A 23937-nucleotide genomic window follows, 5' to 3' on the forward strand; every position below is an offset into this window, starting at 1 on the left:
TGAAATAATCCCAGATTTTCTGAGTGAAAAACAATTTTGGCCAGACTTTCTCAAAGGAAAGCAAAAGTCTGTAATCAGGGGACTGATATAAACCCACAAGGAGATAAGCCTCAGCAGCAAAAGCAGTAATCATGACAAAATGTACAGGACAGGAGGATTTCCACACTGCTGCACAAACTAAAATGGTGGGCCAAGTCTGCCGAGCATCCTTTGTGCATTTACAGGAGTCTTGCATTGATGTAAAAAGTTGCAGGAGATGGAAGAAATACTACAGATGCAAATTAAATTGTGATTTTGTTCAGCTGACTGTAAGAGTACATCGCGCGAGTAGGATTATGACAGAAGACTAGCAGTTGCGCAGAAAGGAAAGGAAAAAAAGTACATCTACATTTAAGGCCCAGAATGTAATGACTTTTAATTTTTCATCATGGGAAAAGAAATGCCTCTTGTCAAAGCAAGGCACAGGACAGATGGCCAAACCAGGGAACACAGGAGGATGAGGCTTTCTTTCAAAATATCACAGCCTTTCAAGCCCGAGGATGAGACGGGCAATGCAAAAAGGGAGTAGGATTGGAAAAATATAGGTGAGCCTGCCCAACCTCTCGGCATTGGTGGGAGTTTGATGGTATAGGGCACAGGGACAACCAGCAGCAGGGAGGGCATCTCATCTTCCTAGGATGAATTTAGGGAAGGGGAGCGACCAAAATCTATCAGAACGTGGACACTGGACTCCAGTAAAGCCAGCTTGAAGACTGACTGATCTTAGAGGAGTGAGCACAAACTCTCCCCAAAGCAGAGGGAGGCACAGGAAGGTGTCAGGAGAAATGGGCAAAAACGCGAGTACTTCATAAACCCAGAACCGAGTAAGGAATTGTACAAAAAGCAGAAGCGAGATCAGAGTTTACTAATAATTAAAGAAGCACAGGCATATACAGGCAATACACAGAATGAACAAGACAGCCATATCACATTAGCAGCTGATATACTTACTATTACTTTTTCTAATATTGTAGGAAGGAGACTGTTTTCTTCTTCATGAAGGTCTTGATCTGTCTTTGTTCCCCCAACTAACTTATGTTGCTTAGTCTAGCAAAGAGGACACATCATAGACATCACAACTACACTTCACAAAACTCAGGGGGAAACAAAGGTCAATCATTTCTCAGGTCCAACAGCAACAGAACCAAAAAACCCCCAAACATATTAGGCTGAAGCTGCAGTGAGAAAGACTTGCATTAGACATTTCTAAATCTCTCCAATGATAGGAATATATGCAACTCCTTATAATGTTTAAGGAGGTTGTTGACTCTCAAGGATTTTTTTGGTTTGTTTCTTTCTAAAAATCAGGTTATACATCTATCTGTGTGTTGGTAGTGCCCTTTGAAGCAGACAGGAACTATATAACTTCATGAGATAGATACATTACACAGAAAGCAGGATACAAAGACATCAGGAAAACACTGAAATTCTTCAAAAAATGCCCCATCTGGGGATAGCTTTCTATTTTTGTTTATCCACTGCTTTTCCCAAACATTACTCTTAACGCAAAGATTTACCTCTGTTTGCAAGGCAGCGTAAATGCAATTTAATAAAGACAGAACAATAAATAGCAGTGTCTTAAAATAGAGTTTTTCCCAGTTATCAAGTAAGACAAACGCTGCTGGATACCTTAGAGATTCTTGCTTTCAGCTTCTGATGCTCTCAGCACCCTTGGGACAGACTCAGTATTCATCATCTTACTAATGAAAAAGTCATAGAACCAGAGAGGAAGGTAGCAGAAGACGCAGAGGAACATGTAAGCCCCTTTGCCAGGGGTGTACAAGCCCTGCGGTCTCTTGGCCAGCAAAGCGTGCAGGATAGCGCTCAGCACGGGCGAGAGGTCGGCCTCGCAGTACGCGGGCATGCGCAGGAGGTAGTCCTTCAGCCCCAGGAGGTAGTCCTCACCGTAGTCTTGCCTTGTGTCTGCTGGGAGGTTCTCCATCAGCTCCTTTTCTTGCTTATCCCACAGGTCGGATGTGCCTTGTATACCTGCAGGAGCGACATCACAGGATGGCAAGTGGTTTGGGGGCTGAATGAAAAGAATTCATCTATAAGTAATAGTCAATGAGTTGTTCTCCACCACCAGCCTGAGTCGCAGTTGTGCTAAACTGGGCCAGTGAAGAACAGACAAAACCACTGGTTAGCTGCGAGTGCTTTTACCTGGAAGAGAAGGGAAAGCACAAAGCACAGACTACACAAAAAGCGTGGGGTTCATGCACCATTTGGTTACGAGCTCTACCTAAAAAGGCGCTCTCACAACCAAATCAGCATTTTTTCCTTCCCCCCCCTGCCTCCTTGCTATTCTGTCCTTATTCATTTTGTGGCTGTTTCTAATCAGTATTTACTAACTGATGTGAGTGACTGAGGAAAGACAGGCAAACTAGGATGAACAGGATTCACTTGGGCTGGCCAAGTGCTAAGCTCATCTTTCACAAGTGACATTGGTATTTCAATAACTAGTTTCATGACGGATAAGGCTTGTATTAGGCCAGATTTAAAAAAAAAAAAGAAATAAAATAAAATCTATTTCCCCACCCCATCTGCATCATGTACAAATGAAAGCAGTGGCTTTTCCAATGCATTTATTGCCTAACTCTCATGAATTAAGCACTGCAAATAAAGAAAAATCTTTAAATAAATATTTAAATCTCCAATACCGGGACTTGTTTTCATGCATGAAGTTTTCATCCAGCAGTCTGACCACAGCTAAGCAGGGACCTGAAGGTAAAACCTCAGGCAGGTACCGCTGACCACGCAGGCGCTGCCAGAGCCCAGTGCCCCGCAGCGCCCTTCCCCAGGAGGGGAGGCATTCAAGGGAGCGGGGTTTCATGAAAAAAGACCATTTTGCTTTTCATCGGCATAAAAATCGTCTCCATTAAGTCACCAGGACTTGCTGAGTAGGCAGCAATGGGATTTGACGTTGTCCTCAGGTAGCTGCCAGGCGTGCCCACGGAGGGGGGACCTGCGTGACACCCACCCTGCTCCCGGGTGGGCACGGGGTGCAGCGAGGGTGCGTGGAGAGGGAGACGAGTCTGAAACCCAGACGGGCTCTGCAGAAAGCGCTCAGAGCAGCAGAAGAAGATTTGGAGCAGAAAGCAGCAGGAGCGCAGTGGAGGGAAGGAGCGGAGAGGAAAGATCAGAGACTACGTGGAGTAATATTGACAGCAAGCAAGCGGGATGGCAGGTATTGCTGCAGATACTTTGATGGAAGACTGAGCAATAAAGAGAGCTCTGATGTTGAGAAAGGACTGACAGCGAGTCCTGAAGCTCTCACGCAGGACAAGCAAGCTGTAACACTCAAAGGCACCGCGACGCTGGGTTTGTTAACTTCAACCAAGCTAGAGCAAAGGCAAGGCACCCACCGCCTGAACCCTGCCCTGTCTCAAAGCAAAGGGAGAGCTCTGCCCAGGAGGATGGCTACACTCGCGAGGCAGAGGCAGGCGGCGTGCAGAACTAGAGGGAACATCCCTCGCACAAAACGCGAATCTTCATTTCCATAAGCAACGTGAAGAATGGGGGAAAAAAGTCCGACTGCTGAGAATCACTCAGGGCTCTGCTTGAGGATGCTGGACTAGAGGGAAAGAGGCGAGGCAGAAAGAACTACCTGAAATGTCAAATACCAACCTGTTCGGAAGCCTGACGGATGAATTGCAGCAACTTTAATTCCCCATTTGGAAAGCTCCTGCCTCATTACTCCAGAAAACATGGACAGAGCTGCTTTTGATGCACCGTATGCAGCACACCTCGGTAGTGGAATGCCTCCTGCAGGAGCAATATAAACATGATAAAGCTCGGCAGTGGCGTTTTCCAGCCTTTATTTTCGTGATTTAGAAGGAAGATTATAGCGCAACCAAAATTATGCGGCTCTCACTGAGGTTAAAGACAAGTCAGTGAGGGAATAATTTCTTTCTAGAGGTTAAAAAAAAGTGAAAGTCGTAAATTAGCAGTTGCTTATAGCAGTTATGCTCAGTAACACTTGATAAGACACCTTGTGTGGCAGAAAAAATAAACTGTATTGCATTTAAAGGTAAAAACTGCTGAAAATTATGATTGTTAGTTTCAGAAACACAGCTAATGTTTTAGTTCATATAAATAGTGAAGCAACAGTTTAACGCCGCTGTTCTTGTCACTGTAACACGAATTTGAAGCTCCTACTATAAACCACAGTTACAACTGGGTAAGTAATCTCGGTTCTAGCTTTATAAAGCCAACTTATCTTCCAGTTCTCTCCAGCTAGTTTCAGCAAGACCAGAGGCAACAGGGCAAGAGCGGAGAAAACCTCTGTGGAGAAACCAAAGCTGGAATCACAGCCCCCAGGCGACAGGACTCCCTGAGACCCATCACAGAAGCAGATCCCCTGCCTATACTTATATCCCATCTCCTCCAATCCCAGCAGCAGTTGTTCAGATGGAGAAGATAGAAAACAGTCAGTATTTTAGATTAATTTAAAATAAATCCATATGTTTACAAAACAAAAGCTTCCAGAAGAGAATATCTTCCAAATACAGAGCTTTCCTCTGTTCCAAAAATTGGCAGACTGTCACTTCTTCAGCTTTAGAAAAATCCAAAGACACTTTGATGTGAGCATCTTCCCCTTCTTCAGCCCCCCCACTTTCTCCACAAGGTCGGTGTTATCACCGCACAGAGTATCGCTGCCAGATTTAGGGGTGATCACAGCCACCACGGGCTGCGTTGGCACAGCGGGGAGGAGAGAACAGAATGGGCAACCCTTCTCCTTGGGGCACATCACTCCTTCTCCTGCCTGCATGGGCAGTTGGGCACATCCTCCGGTATGGCCTCCATTTCTAATATTATATATTTATCTCCATGTATTTGAATCTTTTAAAAGCAAATACTTTGCTACAGGGGAATTTTCAGGTAAGCCACTGGTGCCATTTATTGGGTTTTGTACTGTAATGACCAAGGAGTCACAGGCGCTTCTTACACCGAGTCATTCCTTTGAAGAAGTCAGGCCAGTTAAATGTTAATTATTCTTCTGTATGCATCTGAATAAGTTTGAGTTTCAATTGATTTGAGCCAATTGAATCACATACATTTTTCCTCTGAGGTCAGGCTAACCTCGAGTCCAGTTAAATTAGCTCTACAGAGGCAGGAATAGATTCAGCACAATGAGTCCTCGCTAACTTTTCTGCTAATGTTTTACCAAAGGACCCTCAGACCCTGCATTAAGAGGAAGCTATTTACTCAAACTGGTCCGCATGCAAGAACATCTGTGCAAACAGCTACAGTTTAAGCAAGGTCATTATCAAGTCCCATAAGGGCAAATTACCACAGGGAAGCTCTCCATTTATCCCTGCAAGGCAGCTGGGGGATTCATGCCAAGAATTAAGACATCTGCCCCAAAACACCAAAAGCGCAAGCTTCACTTGGGTGCTCAGAGAAAACAGAGCTCTATCCTCTGGCTCTGTGCTTGCAAGGGCTGGTGGGCAGAGCAGCACCAGAAAGGTCTTTCTGATAATTCAGTCCTGATTTCTTTAAGTGTCCGCAACAAGCCATAAACACAGGCTTGCAGATACAAAACCTACCTGGGATTATAAAAAGAAAACAGAAGACAACAGTGTCAAAGCTAGGCTGAAGCCACATCCTCAACATAAGCTGTGAACACAAGGTAACACCTTCACAAGCCACCCCAGCAATACAGCGGGATTTGGGTGGACACTAGCTGCACAGAAGGGTCCAAGAAGACAGGGCAAAGGAAAATTTGGGAAGCGGACGATATGGTAAATCCTTAAGAGGTCTTAAACCAAAACACTTTCTGGCATCGTGACATCCTGCTTCTAGCAGGTGTCATTTTCAAAGGAGCATTCTTGCTCCTCAGCTGTTGGCTACCAGATACTGTATTACTTCGGTTCCTACATCTTAGCATCTCAGCTGTCCTCCTAGAATAGAAGCTCATGTTATAAAGACATATATATAGTAAGCACAGGATCCAATTTATGGGACAAAACTGGAAAGCATATTATATGCTGTTAATAATTTTTTAAAAAGTTATTTTATTCTTGAAAAAATACCACTTTGCTAATAAGTTAGGCTAAAGTATTTTTAAGATGTCTAAAATATTTTTAAAAAAATATAAACTCACACTCTCTTCAGGTCCCAGGTTATTAACAGACCACGGTCTAGGACTGTGCACTCAGGAAAGATCCGTAGGATGCAGCAAAAAATAAAACTGGCTTCTGCTCTTGAAGAATTAAATGTTACTCTTCAGCAGGTGTTTTATCATTGTGCTTTCTCACCCTAACTACAGCACTTGAGCCCTACAAGGGTGGAGAGGTAGAGCTGCCCAAGTGAAATATCTAACATTTATTACAGACTGTTAAAAAATGGCAAGTGTCATGAACTTACCCAAAAAGATATTTATGCTCCAATTTTAACCCACAGTACTACAAAAAGGTTGAAACTTGAGGTGTAACCAGCCCAGATGGAAGAGAGCCTGTCTCTGCGAAAGGCAGACAGCTTTGGGGCATCTCCACAGTGTGGTTCAATGACACACAAACTGAGGTGGTCACAGACTTCTGCTGGAACATGTTATAAAAACATCTGTGATTTACCACCCATCTTTCTGGAAGCTCACAAAGCTATCACTCCCAGCATCTATAACACAAGATCTGAATTTTACTGTCTTTTACATAACAACGTATTTTTAGCCATATTAAACTCTTCTTCTTTAAGGGCTGTTTTCTGGAAATAGTTTCCCAAACAAAAGAAAAACCTGCACTTATTACCTAAATATTGATTCCCTAGGTGTATTGACAAGCAAGACCAACTGACGCCTTCCTCGGAATTTTTGCCAAGGAAGTTAGGCGTTTTTTCTGTTGCACCAGAAACGTATTTGGTGCTTTAGTTCGGCTCACCTGCCATGCTGGACATGTTAACCAGCCTCCCCTGGGATTTCCGAAGTAATGGTAAGAAGGTCTTGGACACCTCTACAGCCCCAAAGAAATTCACCTCCATGCACTGCCTGTACGTGCTCACGGGCAGCAGCTCGCCGTCGGCAGGGAAGCCCAGGATGCCCGCGTTGTTCACAACTCCCCAGAGTCCTGGGAAGAGGAGAAAGCACAGGGCTGCTATACAGCGGGAAATCAACTCCATAAAGATTAAACTGATGAGCTGGATGGTGCCTCCAGATCAAAGCGGAGGTGATCTGCAGCGACAGATACGCAGTACCCACTCCGTGAACAGCCATTTTTCATATGTCCCAGAAAGCAGGAGTCATCAATATAAATGCCCTGACCGCCCACAGATTGTGGTGTGGAAATAACCTACACACAGAAGCCACGATGCAGCCAACAGTTAAGACATGCACCTTGTAAGCAGCTACATTAGTACTCCCATTAGAACGGAAAAAAGCTGTACCTGTATTTTGCACCTTCTCTGAGACTTTTAGATAGGCTTCCTTCACTTGGGTGGCATTGGTTATATCCAGCTGCAGGAGAGAGAGTCTCCGAGAACAGGTTTTTCTCAGTTCCTCAGCTCCAGGTCCATCCTTATTCAAAACCCCAGCAAACACAACAAAACCTAAGCTGTCCAGGTATTTAGCCAGTGCATGTCCAATCCCAGTGTCGCTTCCTGAAAGCATCAAAAAGACAACTGAAAAGTGGGTCTGTTGTAAAACATCATAAAAAAAAAATAGAGAGGCATACATTGGATATACATGCAAATCTAACCAAAAAGATGATGAAATAAAGTCACTGAAATATATATGACAGTAGGCAGAAAGGTTCAGATCTGAAGGTTCGAGGAGCTGGACCTTTGCATGTTCCACAAAGATTGATAGTCCACGTCCTCTTGGCTCAGAGCTGATGGCATCACCTCATGCTCTACCACTGACAGATTCTAAGACTTACTTCGTGCATACAGAGGAAATAAAACCCTAGATTGGGTTCATACAGATATTCAGACTGAAACCTGATAACAAAAGTAGCTAGGAAAAAAAAGAAAAAGAGAAAAACCACAAATATTTTAATTTGAAATCTCAGATGGACAAAGCAATTATATGGTATTGGAAATCAAATTGTTGGGTTCTGTTTCTTAATTCAAAGAAGTAGCGTTATTTTATTCAAGCACCTACCATCCAGATCCTTCTGATAAACACTTTTCTGTCACAGGCTGCAACCAAGCCAAAGCTAAGCAACTGTTTACCAGCAAAGGAGTTCAATGCTTTCAAACCCTAAGAAAGCTTCAGGCATTTTTAGGCTAAGTCAGATAGTACCAGCTATTTAATTCATGCAAACTTGCATCAGAATTTCTTTTATCCACTGTATCCTCTTCCAGACTTACTTCCCATAAAGCAATGAACTACCAAATGCAGGAAGCACTATTAGAGCAAACACACAACAACGATTGCTGCGATCACAACTGTGCAGTTCTTCCTACCAGGTAACAATGATGAATATTTAACAAATAATTTGATTGAATCTCAAGTGTCTCCCTTTGACACAGTATTTAGCTGCCGCTATCTTAAGACACTTTTAAGTGTTTTCTCTCCTGGTGTCTTTTTTAATTCCAGTTTCCATTCTTCCCATCTACAGAGAAACTTCTTAGCAAGGGAAGAAACATCTCACCCATCTGCCCACCATGACTCCCAACGAAGCAACACAGGGCTCTGCTAGAGACAGGGAAGGAGCTTATAGGGACTGTGCTGCAGGAGTTTTGCAAAGGACAATATCAGGAGGAAAATGAGGAGTTTAAGAAATTAATGCAGTTTTTACACTGGAACGCAGAGATACATCAGCACTTCCCACAATATTGCACCGCACCCTCCAGCGTATTGCGGCAAAGAACGCTCCTGGATGCTGATGAGCACCGAGATCCATGGAGCTACCCCAGGGCTCGGTTATCTCCTGCAACAGCAATTTATTACATAAATGCTCAGCTTCCAAACCCACCTGCATGGCTGGAAACCTGAATGTGGGACAAAGGACTGGAACTCCTGCCAGTTTTTTTGCTGTCTCCTCATCCATGAATGAGCTGCAATACTCCTTACTTAACCCTACCAGAAAGTCATAAGGGTTAATCTGGGATTTTGGCACACCAAGGCGGATATTAACATAGTTATTCACAGGCCTGCTCCTGCACTCAAAATCCATAGTCAATAGAACTTGACTGTCAAAGAGACTCATCTTAATCATGCTAGATCTTCATTTCTGGGTTCTGTCTTTTAACCAGGGCTTTAGTCATGAAAGGTGAAAAAAATTAATTCCAGGTGACCTGAAAGAAACACATACTAAATGCCTGGATCAATCAGTGCAAGATGTTGAAAAGAATTACTCATGCACTACTTAATCTTAAAAAAAAAAGCAAGCTTTTTGGCATTTTTAAAGTCTGCAGTTTGTTGAAGATGCACCAGAGCACCACATATATCACGCTGCATTTCTCACAGCCCTGGCCTGAAAGAGAAGAGGAGAACAACCCTGCATTCTTGGAATTCCCTAAAGAGACATGAAAAGGCCTGCATATATCCCAAAGACATGACAGATTCCTGGGGTTTGGGGTGGGGTGTCTTTCCTTCTTTTTCTTTTAGTGAAAAACCCTGGTTTTGGATCAAATCCTTCCCCTTTCATTCTTCCCAGCAAGTACACAGCCACAGAGCTACACACTAAGTTTTACAACGCAGCTTTAACCTGGGAAGGGGCAGAGTGCTCAACAACTAGGGATGGGTGTAGCAACCCTCAGAAGGAAATAAAAAGCAGTGTTTATCTGTGCCTGCCACTGGGTTTGTCCCGAGCTTTTATCAAAACAAGTCTGATTTGAGTTTCAGACCTGGTACTGAAGTCCAGAGAAACTCTACCCTTCAACTCAAAATTCAAACAGTAATTAGGTCTCCATAGGGAAGAATTCTGCCCCCCGCCCTTTGCTTCTATGTCAAAAAAAAAAGCAATTTGTGAATGATAAGAAGATATATTATAAGAAATGCAGTCACTACGGACTGTAACTGAATTGTTACTGAGAATTTATCATCAACTCACACTGAGCATCAGAAACGCCAAGTCACACATCAAGAACGAAAAGACCAAGTTAACTGGAGAAATTCATGCAGCTGCACACAGAATAACAGAATTTTACAATTTCTGCTACTTCGGATCTTCACGGTAATTGAATTTGTAGGGAAGCTGGCTACTGGGTCTACCAAACTAAAGTGTTGGCATGTCCGCGAGCTTCTGCTTAAGGACACTGAGGATACTCACTCCCAGCAAGACGTTCAATAAGAAATGTTTCACCAGTGACTTTAAGACTGCTCATATGCCCACAGTTATTCATGTGAAAAAGCATTTTGACAACTGGGCACAGTTTTCCCCTGTCATGGTACTCCGGTGAAGTGCCAGCTTAAATAAATAATGCACAGCAGCACCCATATAAGGGACATCCAAAGGGGACCAGATCAATATTTGACAAAACCCAGGGAGGGAAGCACAGATTACTCCATCCTCTGGCCAAGGGCAGCTGTCTCACAAGTGATATGTGGCAGCTGCCCAGAGCACAGCAGCAATCCTCAACCTTGTGGGGCTAAAAGGGGGGGGAGTGTTAAAAAAACAGAAGATTAAAAAAAATTTTTTTAAAAAATCACCATTTCCCATGAAGTGCCTGCCTCAGGTCTTGTCTAAATAGGAGAAAATGACACCAAAATTGATTTAAAGGCACCTTGCACATGCCCACAGACACACATCCTACAGTTGGTATGGGGGGAAAAAACTACAATCAGAGCAATTTAACCAAGAAACGCGTTAAGTAAAACTTTTGTTTCAGTTGATGGAGGGTTTGATTGATTGCATACCAGTCTGGACTCACATAAAGACCAAGAAGAGCCTCCTCTGATGCATCACCTGTCAGAGGTGTCCAAACTTGCATTTCTTCAGGACAGTTGCAACACAGGTACAAAGAAAGCACATTTGCTCGCTGAAATATGCCTAAACGTTCTTCACTCCCCTGTATTGCTCTAATTCAAATTCTCTAGGGCAGGTAAGCTCTAAGAGAGTGCTTTTTCCTGAAGAACTGCAGTCTTATAAAAAGCAACAACATGCCCAAGTGAAAGCACAACCCCTGTCTGCAGGGGTGGGAAAGGAGTGCTCCCTATTCCCCCCTGCCTCATATCTATCTCCATCTGATACACCTGCAGGGAGAAAGCCAGCTGGCAGATAAACCCCGAGGGGAGAACTTGCTGCTCATCTTGTCCTCTCTTAACATTTGTATTTAACCCCCATATTAATGCTTGCTAGGCAAATCTAAATTATTTCCAGGTGTCTCTATAAAACAAAATGAAATTCTGCAAGAAATAGCTATATAAACCAAAGCAACTTAATGTAGCTTTCCAGAGGGAAAAAATAGAAGATGAAACAAAAAAGAGCAAGTTAACAGTGCAAGAAGCAGTTGGCAGGCACTCCAGTTTAAAGGTTTGATTAACACAAATAAACAACATTTAAAGTTTTAGAAGAAACAGGAGAAAAGCCATAGAACTACAAAAATACCATCCCTGCAAACTAAAAGTGGGTATTGAGTAGGTCAGAGTGTTAATAGAGACTGAATTCCTTAGCTCTGAACTTTCACTGCTAGTGAAGGAAATTTCTCACTCCCAAATGATTTCATACATCGTTTCAAAGAGATGGCACCAAACCAGTATCTTGAAACATATGCATGATATACACAGCGTGCACTGTGTAAACACGCACACCAAAAGATAACCGTACGTCCGTAACCAGTGCGATAAATTCAAGTAAACAAAAGTAATGTATGAAGGTAGTGTTCTGACGGCTTCCAGAAATTAATGTCTCTCCTAAAATATTAGACCATCGTAAGTATTCTTATGCTTTTTGCATCAGTTAATTTCACAAGTATGTCTAAAAAGCTACTTGTAAAGATTAAATGAGACACTAAAAAATAACAGCATCTATTAAGATGCTTTTCTACTTAATTTCAGAACACTTATTTACCTGGAAAAAACATCTCCGGCAAAGCAAATAAAACGAGCAAAAAAAAAAAGGAAACCTTACAAGCACGCATTTCATACATACCTCACCCGAGGACACAAAGTTTTCCAGCCCACTTGTAAGAAAAGCCGGGTGGGGGTTTTTTGTGCTTCCCGGAGCGCGTCTGCGGCACCTTACCTGTGACAAGCACGGCTTTGTCGCCCACGGGCAGCAGCGCCCTGCTGCCCAGGTACGCGGAGGAGACGAGGCACGTGCCACAAAAAACCGCTAGCCCCCCGGCAGCCCCCAGCGTGGCCACGCACAGCAGCCCCAGTAAGACGGGCAGGAGCCTCCAGACCAGCACGTTTGCTTTCTCCACCGGGCTCCTCTTGGCCACGCAGAGCAGGGTCACCCCAAAAAGCACGGTGACGCCCGCGCAGAACCATCCGAAGGGGCTGCCAGCGAGAGCATCCATCGGCAGGGACGAGGAGCAGGCGCACGCACCCCAGCACCGGCCGGGTAAAAGCAGGTATTGCTAAATGCAGCCTGGGTTATATAGGAGCAGGGGGTGGGGCAGAGAAAGGGGACTCTGTTTAAAGGTTTGCCATAATCTCACTTACCCTTGACATCAGCAAGAAGTAGGAGCTTTCCTTTTCTTACCTTTTATTCCTCCTGCCTGACAGCTCCACCCTCTGAACAATATGCTGGCTGGATAATGATTGACAGCACTGGGAATGGACACGATGTAGCAAGCACTTGCTTCAGGAAAAAATTAACTGCTATATGTTTTATATGTTTAAAGTACATTTTCCTGGCCAGTCAAAAAAGAACAGTTTCCTTTATGGGAAATAGTTTGAATTTCCTGCCTAAAAACTTAGGGTGTAGATTCAGTGGAACTGATTTTTGATGGGCAGTGACAAAAATGAGTCAGGACAGGGTTATTTACTCTCTGTGTGGCCAGCCTTGGGCTTTATCACACACGGGCCACCCTCCTCTTTCAACAAAAAGCCCAAAACGACCTTCCCTGCTTTCGTGCACACCTTTGGCTATTTACCCACTCCACGTTCTGCAAATACCTATGGTAAATCGACTTTCAAGGGGCTCGGGGAGGCTGGGAAGGGGTGACTGCTGGTTTGCCATTAAGGGCACTTTGTTGAGTGAACACATGTAACACACCTGAGACTGAATCTTCAGTTGACCTGAGTGACGACATTCACCTTAGCTTTGACAGCAATCACTGGTTCAATACCCACAGCAAGTTGGGGAAAAAAATGTAATCTATTAAATATACTTGAGAGATTTAACACCTGCTGTGTTGTGCTCTAAAAGCTATTAATCAATAAGAAAATTTTAAAATCCATCCAGCTAAAAGGATTGAAATACAACTTAGGCGTATTTAACCCTGTTTAAGAATCCCTACTAACTGGTTTGAGAGATGAGCCCAAGTTATCACGCAATCTAACATGATGCTAACATGATGTTACTGGTTTTCTGAAAGAAAATGTAGTGCTGACCTATTTTATTTTAGACACAAGAACATTTCCATTCCACTATTCCTTTGGGGTTTTATGGGATGACAGATCTGTTGAATATACATTTTTACAGCCAGTGAAAATGTTTACATACCTCTTTAGGTAGTTTACATTACAGATGAGGTCACTCTCTGAAAGGAACATTACCCTCCAGGTCTGCTTGTCATTCATTACTATTGCGAACACCCACTCATTCATCCATCCTCCCACTAGTGCACGAAGTGTACACTATTTTCACTTCTCTCTCCCATTCGCTGCTTCTGCTTTTAGTAGCACGCTGGTCTCGAGGTCAATTATACCTTGCCCTCCGTTAAGGCATCTTAAAGATTTCCTTGGATAGTTTTGCTTTCTCTCCCCCAGCTGGTCTTCATGGCATGATTTAGATGATCACAACTGCGCTGGCATTCAAAGCATCTGCCCTCACACTTGAGGATACAGCGAGCTGGAGTTTTTGCCCAGTGGGATGAGGGGCAGAAGCACTTTCTCCGACACCAGCAGAGACAGATTGCTGCTTGAGGATTTTTCAGCAGAATTTTGCAACAAGATAAGTTTTATTGTCTCATGCCCACTATCTGTCTTAAGAAAGCATCTACCTTCCTCTCTGCCACTTTGGTATGCCTTCAGTTCTCACAGCTGTACATTAACACAAGACTGCAATCGAGTTTGCATTATTTCCTATTTCTCCATGCCATACCTACTCACGCTATGAATAAACACCCTTATTTCACCTCTTTCTTGATAGTTCTGCTGGAAAAGATATGACTCCTCCAAATTATCAGGTTGTTGCATCAACGTGACATCTGTGTTACAAGGAGGATGAATTTGAGCTCATTGATTTTGAGCTAAGCTTGACCTACCTTTGCCAGGACATTTGTCTTTCTTCCCAGCTTTTCAGAGCCATCGCACAATAACTCGGTGCCCTGCCCTTTATGCCCTGGTAATCTACATTTTCTATACCGAAGCCTGAACTCTGCTTCCATAGTCATCCCATGCCAATGCCAAACGGCAGCAGAGAAACAATTCAGACCAGCCTCCTGGCTGAACCGTTCTGTTGTGTGATTACTTACCCTCACTGAGCACTTTGATCTCTGTGCATGTTTCTGATGTTTCTAACTGGGACTTGGCAGATCTCAAGTGTCCCCCACCATGTAAGTCTCTTCATGCTAAGTGATAACGTTTGAAGGCCAATAAAAGCAATGGCAAAAGAAGATGACTTTCACGGAGAACGATCCTTCCATGGTAACCTGCAACATGAACAGCCAGTCTCTACAGAATTTCTTGAGTGCAAATCCAGCTTGTTTTTCTCTGAACTCTACAGTTGCAGCATCTTTCACCCTGTGTAGTGTCACTGCAGAAGACTTTCCTCAGGACAAAGCAAGGACACCTCTCCAACGTGTGGGATGTTTATCATAGGCATCCACTCATTGACTCCACGTTCTCATTCTTTAGGCACAATCACTTCTTCCCAGATATTAATTTACTTCCTTCCCATTTCTTTAAGCTTTTCTCCTGTCATCCTTTGCTGGCTCTATGTTGTCAGCATGATGGCTGCAGCCCGTGTTTTCGATTTCTGTTCTTAACACAAAAAAGGGCAAAATGTTCATGTTCCCCTGTTCCTCTGAAATGTGGTGAAGCTGACCCTGTTCACACTTTCTTTGAAATGCACCACCAAGATCTTTTTCTGGTCTACTTTGGTAACGAGCACTCTTCAGTCTTTGCTTTTCAAAGCTCCACTTCTGGTTCAGAAGTTTTCCTGCTGTTTATTTTTTTTAAAGCCTCTGTGACTTTCCAGCACAGTAGAAGCTTCCAGTTCAACCACGAGGCCTTCAGCGTGTCTCTGTTACCCTTCCCTGCATCGTTTTTCACTTCTTTGGCCACATTTCTCACGTGCTTTCTTTGCACTTTTCAGTAATTTACTAGTCAACATTTGTCTTTTCAGCACTTTCCCCTTGTCCAGAAGTACCATGTGCCATATCCAATAGTTGCTGTCTGTTGATACTCCTCTGTCCCAGCTGCAACATGAATGACATTGTCTAGAAGCATGAACCATTTTTTCAACATGTCCAATCTCTATCTCAGCTTCCTCTGCCTTTGCCAGCCACCGATTTGTTTTTCAGTTCAGGCTGGAATTTCTCACAGAACTCTTCAGTTTTCCATTTTGCTCTCTTTTGTTTTCTGATTCAGGTTTTTTCAGCTGTGTAACGCAATGACTGTTGTTCCCGAGGGCTCCTGCTCCATGTGCTTTTGTGGCTTGAGTAGGGGATCTGCATTTGAAGTTCTGTAGGGAGGTTCTTGGCTACAAGGCTTTTCTTGGAAAATAATTTCATCAGAAAATAGGTTGGAATCTGTTTCACCAAATAAGTCATTAACCAAGATAGAAAAATTATTCTCATAAGTAAATATATATATGAGCAGAAAAAATATGAAATTATTTACTTTGATAGGCTGCAGCTTCTGAGAGTACATAAACAAACACCTTCATACATTTGGATTTTGGTGGACTTCTTAATGGCTACAGAAGCACTCATCAGGCTATAAGTCCTGGATGCAGAAGCTATTGAACTTGCATACACAAAATTCATTTGGGCAAAGAGACTGAAATCCTATACAAAGGTTGAGATAATCCTCTGCCTTCAGCCAGTTATCTATTCATGCACTCAACTTGAAGCACATGAATTGTCCCAGCAAAGACAACAAATCCATTAGTCTGCCTAAAGCTAGGAAAGTAGCCGAGTACCTTTGTGAATTAAGACCTCTGAACTCACAGACATGTACTGAATAAGGGCAAAAAAGATTATGTACAACTGAAAATAAGGCTGTGTAAACTCTCCTTTGTCTTCAAGCTATTTCTTTAATAGACCCTTAGGGAAAATAATTCCTGTCAAACAAAGCATGTATCCATTAAAGAAAAGTAAGAAATATATTTTACCTCTAAGTTACTGGAGATTTTGTTTTCAGAAATACAGTGATTGTAAAGATTCTAAATTCAGAGATAGACAGTAATTCCTGAAGATCACTTGGCACTGAAGAAACACCTGTAGCTCACCATTTCTCAATATTCAGTTCTAAGAAAAGCTAATAATAATAGAAATAATAATTACTTTCTCAGCTAAAACTCCTGTACTTTCTCAAGTGTAAGAACCTCAGAGCGAGGAACTTCTGTACTGATGGCCAAACTGGAACTGTAAATCCTTTTGGCAGGTACCCATGCAACACACACCTTAGCATTATACAATCTTCAAAAGAAATAATTGCAGCCTGCATTTCCCATGTCAGCCCAATGCCTGCAGCAGCTCTATCTTTGCTTTGAAGCAGTAGGTCTCATAATAACATGCCATATGAAACGAAGCCATAGGCTGTAAGTTCTGCCTTGGTATTTACATGAACTCTAATCACCCTTTGTAAATTTTCTGCAATAGACAAAACATCCTAAATCAGAGAAATCATTAAGATTATGAGCAGCCCTTTGTATTTGCAAGGGAGGTTTTCTTCTCTAACTCTCCAGACATCTATGGATCTCTAGGCTTTCAGGAACAGATAAAAGTGGATTGCACTCTTTCCAAAATAAGTCATTTTTTATCAACCCAATTGTCATTCTTTTCCAAAAAGAGGACAGAATCAGAAAACATAAAGGCAATTAGGTACTCTTCAGGAAGTTAGCCAGGAATCATCTCTAGGTTATCGTCATGAGAAATAACACTTGCCTGCCTTTCTTCTGTCATCCTATAACATGAAATGGCTTTCACAGAACCATCAGTGTTAGAGAAGAAAACATATCAGTTTATCTTAGTCCACTTCTCTGACAGCAACAGACTGTTCCCTAAAATTTCCTTTGGTACATTCAGAGTAAAATTCCAGCCCTGCCTAGGACAGGGAACAGTATAATGGTGCCTCAATGCATGAGAAATAAAGATGTAAGCTATACTCTGGACTGGAAGATTAGTTTGTTTTTCCAACTAGACGTTTGTTATATCTCTCTATTCCCTTCCCTTTCCTACAGCTTTGCCTATCTGAAGTTAATGGTAGCATCTATGTGCCCAGAACACAAAGGATTTCCATGTTTTCCTAGCCCACAGTCTGCTCATTTCATTGCAGGTGCTTCCTGAAATGCAACTGCAGTTTTGCCTGCCTTACTTCTAGATGGTTTCTCCTAACCACAAGTCATATAGGCCGTATCTACATCAGAAAAGAAATACACTTCTGCACCTCCTTTCTGTAACTTTTCCTCCTGCATGTCTCCAAACAATGGCAGGTTGGAGAAACATCTGTTTTACACCTGACCTTTTCCACACATGTGAATAGCAGACCACAAAAGGTTTTCAAATATTTAGGTATTATCTATGCAAAAGTCACATAATTTTTATCATAGTTAAATTCATAAATAGCAATGCAAATATGGAGTCAAACAAAAAATTATGCGTACATGGTAATCAAAAGTCTGATTAAAGCATGGGTAGACAAACTGAGTAGCTAAGACATGTAACAGTAGTGATGAAGATGCCAGCTTCAGCAATCCCAGCTCACCAGGGACTCCAGGTACACATGGTAGATTATTAGTTCCCATTGAAATCTGGGCCCTATAGCACATTCATAAACATTTAACCAAGTAGTGCTGACGTGCAGCTAGCATAAACACATACCTTTAATCAGACCTTTAAGTTCAATCTAGACATGGACCAATATTGTCCAAAGCAAGACTTCGACAAAAAAAAATCCTCAACTCCAAGCCTGTCTGCACTTCCCTCTTTTGCTGCCAGAAAAGAGTCCCTTCAAAGTGGGGGGTTTACTACATCAACATGACTTGCCATTCATGGTAGATAGGGACAACATTAAAAATAAATCACATAGAACTTGGAGCCCCAGAATATGTCTCTGAGCTTTGAGGAGCGTGGATTCTGCAAAGGGGGTGAAAGAAAATGGGTGGTAACATCTCCCCATCGTCACTTAGGTTATTAACTATGCACATCTGCGACATGCCTTCCCTCCCATCTGCGAACTCTTAAAAACATCTCTGCCTCTCATAAACGGAATTCACTTATTTTTAGATTTTCCTCACAGTTACATCAGCTAGTCTTTGAAATGAAAGCCGAAGCAAAATGAGATGAAAAATGAGCGATGATTCAAAAAGCATTAAGTGATCAACCATGACAAAGTGTCACCTGCCCTAAACGCATTCTGTTTTCTGTCACTTGAAGGACAAGTCCCTCGCTTCCGAATGGTGAAGCCGTGTATTCTTCCTGTTGAGGAATCGTGACCTCACTATGTATGTAATCAATGACTTACATCATTATTTTGATTGAATGTGTTTGCTACATACTGAATGTCACCGATTTCTCCTTTAATGCTGCTGATCTGAAGGGCATTCCCGTCGCTTTTCGGCGATGTTTGCGCTGCTTGCAAACTGCTGCAATCGTGTTCGAATGTTGTCAGCGAGACCAGCTCTCTGTCAGGAACGACTTAGTGATAGATGATCCTCCCGTGGAGCAGGGGGACAAACTAGATGACCTCTCAAGGTCTCTTTCAGGATCTGGGGTGGGGGGTTGATGGTTCTATGGCAGGTAGCATTTTAGTTAAATGGTATTTTTTCTTTAGGCAATCCAACAACTATGGAAAAATCTGTACACTCAGTGTCATTTTTTGTTGTTTTGCTTCCCTTTATTATATTGTCCGTCTTAGACATTTTATATCATGCAGTAACCTTAACCCCTGACTCAAAAATTGTTTAGATGTAAGCATATCTAATCCCATTAAAATCACCATGACTACCCACACATAAAACTAGACAGATGATTTAATATGTTGCCGAATGACAATCCCAATACCCATTAGGTCTAAATGTTCCCTGAGAGCCCAAACCCACAGACACTTACGTACACTCTTAAAAATAAACACAGATATTCATACACAGGTAAAGGACAGAAATATTCATACCCATGTATTTAACCATGTGCACACCTGCAGAATTAGACCCTGTCTTAAAGACCTCCTGCACCTGGATTTGAGGCACGTTAACAGGTTCATGCAAATGAACCAACACCATGAAACTGTTTATTTGGCTTCCCAGGTGACGCAACTATCAAGTGCAACTTTAATGAACTTCTTCAAGTTTTAAAGTCGGTATTAAAATATTGTCAAGCCCCAGGTGGAGGTCACAGCCAAACAGGCACAGACTCTGTGGGGATAAGTCTGCACAGGCGCTTCACACTAATCATCCCTTGCAGGGGATTCCTTCCTGAGCTGTACATAGTTTGTAACCTGTTTTATTAATACTGTAAACTATCACTTGACTTCTAGTTTTCATTTCAAAACCGCTTTTTAGCAACGTATACAACAGCCTTAGGGCAAACCTCTCTCTCGCATGCATACAAACTTTGCTAGAATCACTAAGGGCTATGCAGGCGTAGCTTCAAAGGCAGATTTGGGACCTATAACTTCAATTCATCCACCAAATGGAGCTCCAAAATCCATTAAGGAAAAATAACTAGTAACCATCTGTCTTTATTCATCAGGCTGAAAGCAGTTAATCAAACCTAGTGGACATTTTTACTTTCTTCTTTCTCTCTCAACAGCTTTGAACACAGATGCAGCCTTTCCATAATTAAGCTGAGCATAGTAGCTCCTAGACAGATTAATCCTGGAGAGCTTGTCAAAAATGTCAGATGGCATACAGGTTCTGTGTCTTGTCCCTGGGATTTCTGGGATTTTTATATTCATTCATATATATATATATATATATGTATGTATGTATGTATATGGGCAGATTCAAGACACAATTACTAAAATTAACAGCTATCTATAGCCCATGCTCTTAAACCATCACAATGAAAGCAGTGTTAGGAGAACCCATTCTCTATGATAAGGTATATTTTTCTCTCTCTGTTAGGGATACAGGTCAGGATATCACCTCCGCAGTGAACAAATATCTCCGGGAACTGAACTGAAACACGGGATGCAAATGGCCACCAGAAGGCAGCTACTTTTACTCACTGCTGAACCAGATTTTTACTAGTAACTGAAGGGCAAAAATTTTTGTAAACTTGTTGACAGTGTTCTGAATCAACCTAAAAATGTTCCAAGTTACAGGAGTTATATTCTAACAAGCTGGAATATAATTAGATAGTCCATGCCTAAAACCTATTGCAGACGTGTCTTTAGGAAACTTCTCAGATATAGGATATGGTTTCTATTAATTTTAAAAGGATATATACAAGTATCCAAGTGGCTTTTAGATCTCGATTACTATTAATAATGAGCTCATATGTGTTTTCAATTTCCCCTTTTCTGAGTTCCAAAATTTTAAAGCAGAGAGCATCTCCAGTTCTTAAGGATTTTATGTTACTTGTTAAATATTCTGGTTTTTCAATTTAACTCTACAATCAAATTTATGGACTGAAACGAGGATTTAAAAGTACCAGCCAAGGAGCAATTTTTGCTTCCTTTAAACTGGGGTTTTTATTTTATTTTTAAATAAAGTAAAAGCTCATGTCAAATATATCTTTGTGCTGTTAAAATTAGAATTTCAATGTCCTATGAAAGTTTAAAAGTTCTTACCTTTCTAACTGGTTACAAAGAAGAGTTGATTACTATTACTTCTGATTAAACAACACAGTTTGAAAATGAGTTGTGCAAAATAAGGAGGCTGTCCCAGAGAAAGCCATTCAATCACTCTAGAAAAGAGATGGGTGGTGGGCTTTCATAGTAGTCAGGAAAACTGGACCACAGGAAGTACCGGTAGAAATCAGCAGATACTGGCCAAACTTCATGAGTGGAATTCAAATGAAATTTAAAAAATTACAGAGTCTAAAACATGGAATCTCTTTGTATACTTAGGAGTATAATTTTGCCTCCATATGTTTAATTGCTGATAACTGGTTCATCTACCAGTCTTCTATCCCTACAGATGTATTCAAAATGGCAAATGGAAATGAGACACCCAACCATACTTGGAAAACTGGGCAAGAATTAAGTGGCTTTAATACCTCTAGATATCAGACTCTACAGCAGAAACTAGAAAGGAAAGAGGTATTTTGAAGAAAAACTATGCTGGCATGATCTCTCTTTAAATGGCACTCCTTTCCCTCAGGAATATTTAAGCACTTAGCTATCATAAAAGCTCCAAGAGGCAAGACAGAATTACTGTTCCCACAGTACACATGAATGAACTGAAGCAAAGAGAGGTCATGTTCTAATTAGTCAAAAAATCATAGATGAAAACTCCTGTATCGTTGCACTAAGTCCTGGACCCTGCTGCTTGAATATGCTGTTGGTAGCAATCAACTTGATAGGAAGTGCTCTTTGAGTACAAGTAAGCTAAAGACCATCAAATAATGTTTTCTAGACATCGTAACACAGTTTAAAAGTCAGCAGAGAATCACGCTGTAGATGCTTATACAGAATTCCTCTGGAAAATGGGAAAAACATGCAAAAAAGTAGGAAGATGCCTAGCTGAAAAAGTAAGTGGGCATGGAGACTGCAATTGCAGGCTTATCAGAAGAGGGTGTTACCATCTCTCTGCTGAATCAGAGAGAAGTGTGGAAGATAAAGACATACATATGTAAATGGACAAGTGAAAAAAAAATTGCTTTTACAAAGGTGGCCAAGGAAAAACGATATTACTAATCCAAGGGAATTATGCCAAAATCCTAAATAAAAAATGTTATTGTACAAAGATATTGCCCATGGGCAATTGCTAACTATGACACACCTGGCCTCACTTTTCTACACACAAGATATTCCTCTTCTCCTATTTATTTTTTTCTGATGTTATCATCCCACTTGGTTCTTGTCTGTTATCATAAACTAAATTCCAGTATTGCTAAATTCAAGCATAACTACTGAAAATAAATAAATTAAATTTTTAAAAAGACAGGAGTCTAAAAATTCTGAATGTGAGGCTCTTCCTACTTACTCTTCTGGTTTTGAAGGCACAGAGTGTTCAGACTTGAACCAACTTGCCAGCAGAACAAATCTCAAATCCCAGATCTTCATTCAGGCACAAACTGTATCTACACTGCAGTAGAGCCACATTCAGCTAGAATTTGTGGGAAAAGTACCAGTGAGATGCTAAGCCAGGTGAGGTTCTTTATAGGATGCTGTTTTGCAGAACCGCTACGGGTTCGATCCTGAGCACTGCCTCAATTTCACGATTCTGGCAGGAATTGTTTGCTATTATTTGCCCGCTCCTATCTTTTCTATTTATCTTTCATGCATCTTCCTTGAATCTAAGTCCAGTTAGAAGAAGCTGAGTGAGACTCTTGGCACCCACAGTGTCCCTTTTGAGAAAGGATGCTCCATGCGAAACTCTTGGGATTTAACCAACAGAGGTCAGAGAGGAGTTATCTCACAGAATGGAAAAAGTACAAAGCTGAGCCTCAGCTCAGGCAGATGAGCATCTTTAGCGGCTAAGAATCACAGAACCATTTCAGTCAGAAAAGACCCTTAAGATCATCGGACACATGACAGAAATCAGTAATACTGGAATCTTTAAAACTGGAACTTTAGACTCTGTGAAACTTTGTCAGCATGTTAAACAGCTACTGCAACCCCATGGGGCTAAACTACAGCCCAGCATTGTACGGTAACACACTTGCACAAATCCCCATTTGATACATTCAACAAATGATCCATTAAAATGAAAGTTCAAGTTTACAGTAACACAAGCCAGAATATTAAGAGGAAAATACAAAGACTTTTAATGAAAAAGTGAGAAGCGGCAACAATTATTTTCATCCATTCTTTTGAAGGCCACTGCATACTTGTGTGTTGTGCTCTTATAAAGAAGTCTCTGTAATTTCTAAAGTCTCAAATGCCAGAGAACACATAAAGCTTTTATAAAATCAGTACTTACAGTAAAGGAACATGAAGACTTAGCTGAATGGTATTAAAGGTTTACATTTAGTACCTCACCTGCAAGAGTACAGTTCAACTACTAAAAGAGTCAAACTTGGACAGCTCCATCTCCCAGAGACTTCAGAAAGTGCAGCTGAAATATGACAGTCGTAACTCAAAGGCTGCAAATGCAGCCACAGAACACATGCACCAGAGGAAAAAAAACATTACTCCAACAACCTTTCTTGGGGTGCTGTTGTGCAGCCCTCCAGCATGATGGACTAAACAAGCTATAACCACTATGCATTAAGCATATTCTATAGTATTTACTTACATATATTTAGTTTAGCCATAATTTTTGTACTAAATATTCCTCTTTTTATTCCATAAAAGGAGAAAGTAAATTAAAAGTTCATAACCCTTCATCCCAAGGTATCAGGCCATGATATTAACTTCAGCTATTATGGCCAGAAGCACCCAGTGGTCAACTTGTTAAAGAAATTTAATAACTCAAATAATCTAATAATTCTAATTTTAAGAAGTCTAAATTATGGAACACATTAATGATGTAATATTGCACTCAGATTACCTATAAAAGCTGGATTCAGTGGCAG

The 23937-nt window shown here is 41.6% G+C and overlaps 1 protein-coding gene across 1 annotated transcript; it reads right to left on the reverse strand.

The window, feature by feature from the left end:
* Positions 1-17: 17 nt before the first annotated feature.
* Positions 18-12487, reverse strand: HSD17B2 (hydroxysteroid 17-beta dehydrogenase 2). Its single transcript, XM_009919105.2, has 5 exons — positions 12162-12487; positions 7417-7629; positions 6915-7100; positions 3664-3801; positions 18-2028 (listed from the first exon to the last, which is right to left on the reverse strand). The coding sequence occupies exons 1-5, from the start codon at positions 12436-12438 to the stop codon at positions 1670-1672; spliced, it is 1173 nt and encodes a 390-aa protein (XP_009917407.2). The 5' UTR covers positions 12439-12487; the 3' UTR covers positions 18-1669.
* Between the last annotated feature and the right edge of the window lie 11450 nt (positions 12488-23937).

This window comes from Haliaeetus albicilla, chromosome 10 (assembly GCF_947461875.1).
Source record: "Haliaeetus albicilla chromosome 10, bHalAlb1.1, whole genome shotgun sequence".
Classification (NCBI taxonomy): Eukaryota; Metazoa; Chordata; class Aves; order Accipitriformes; family Accipitridae; genus Haliaeetus; species Haliaeetus albicilla.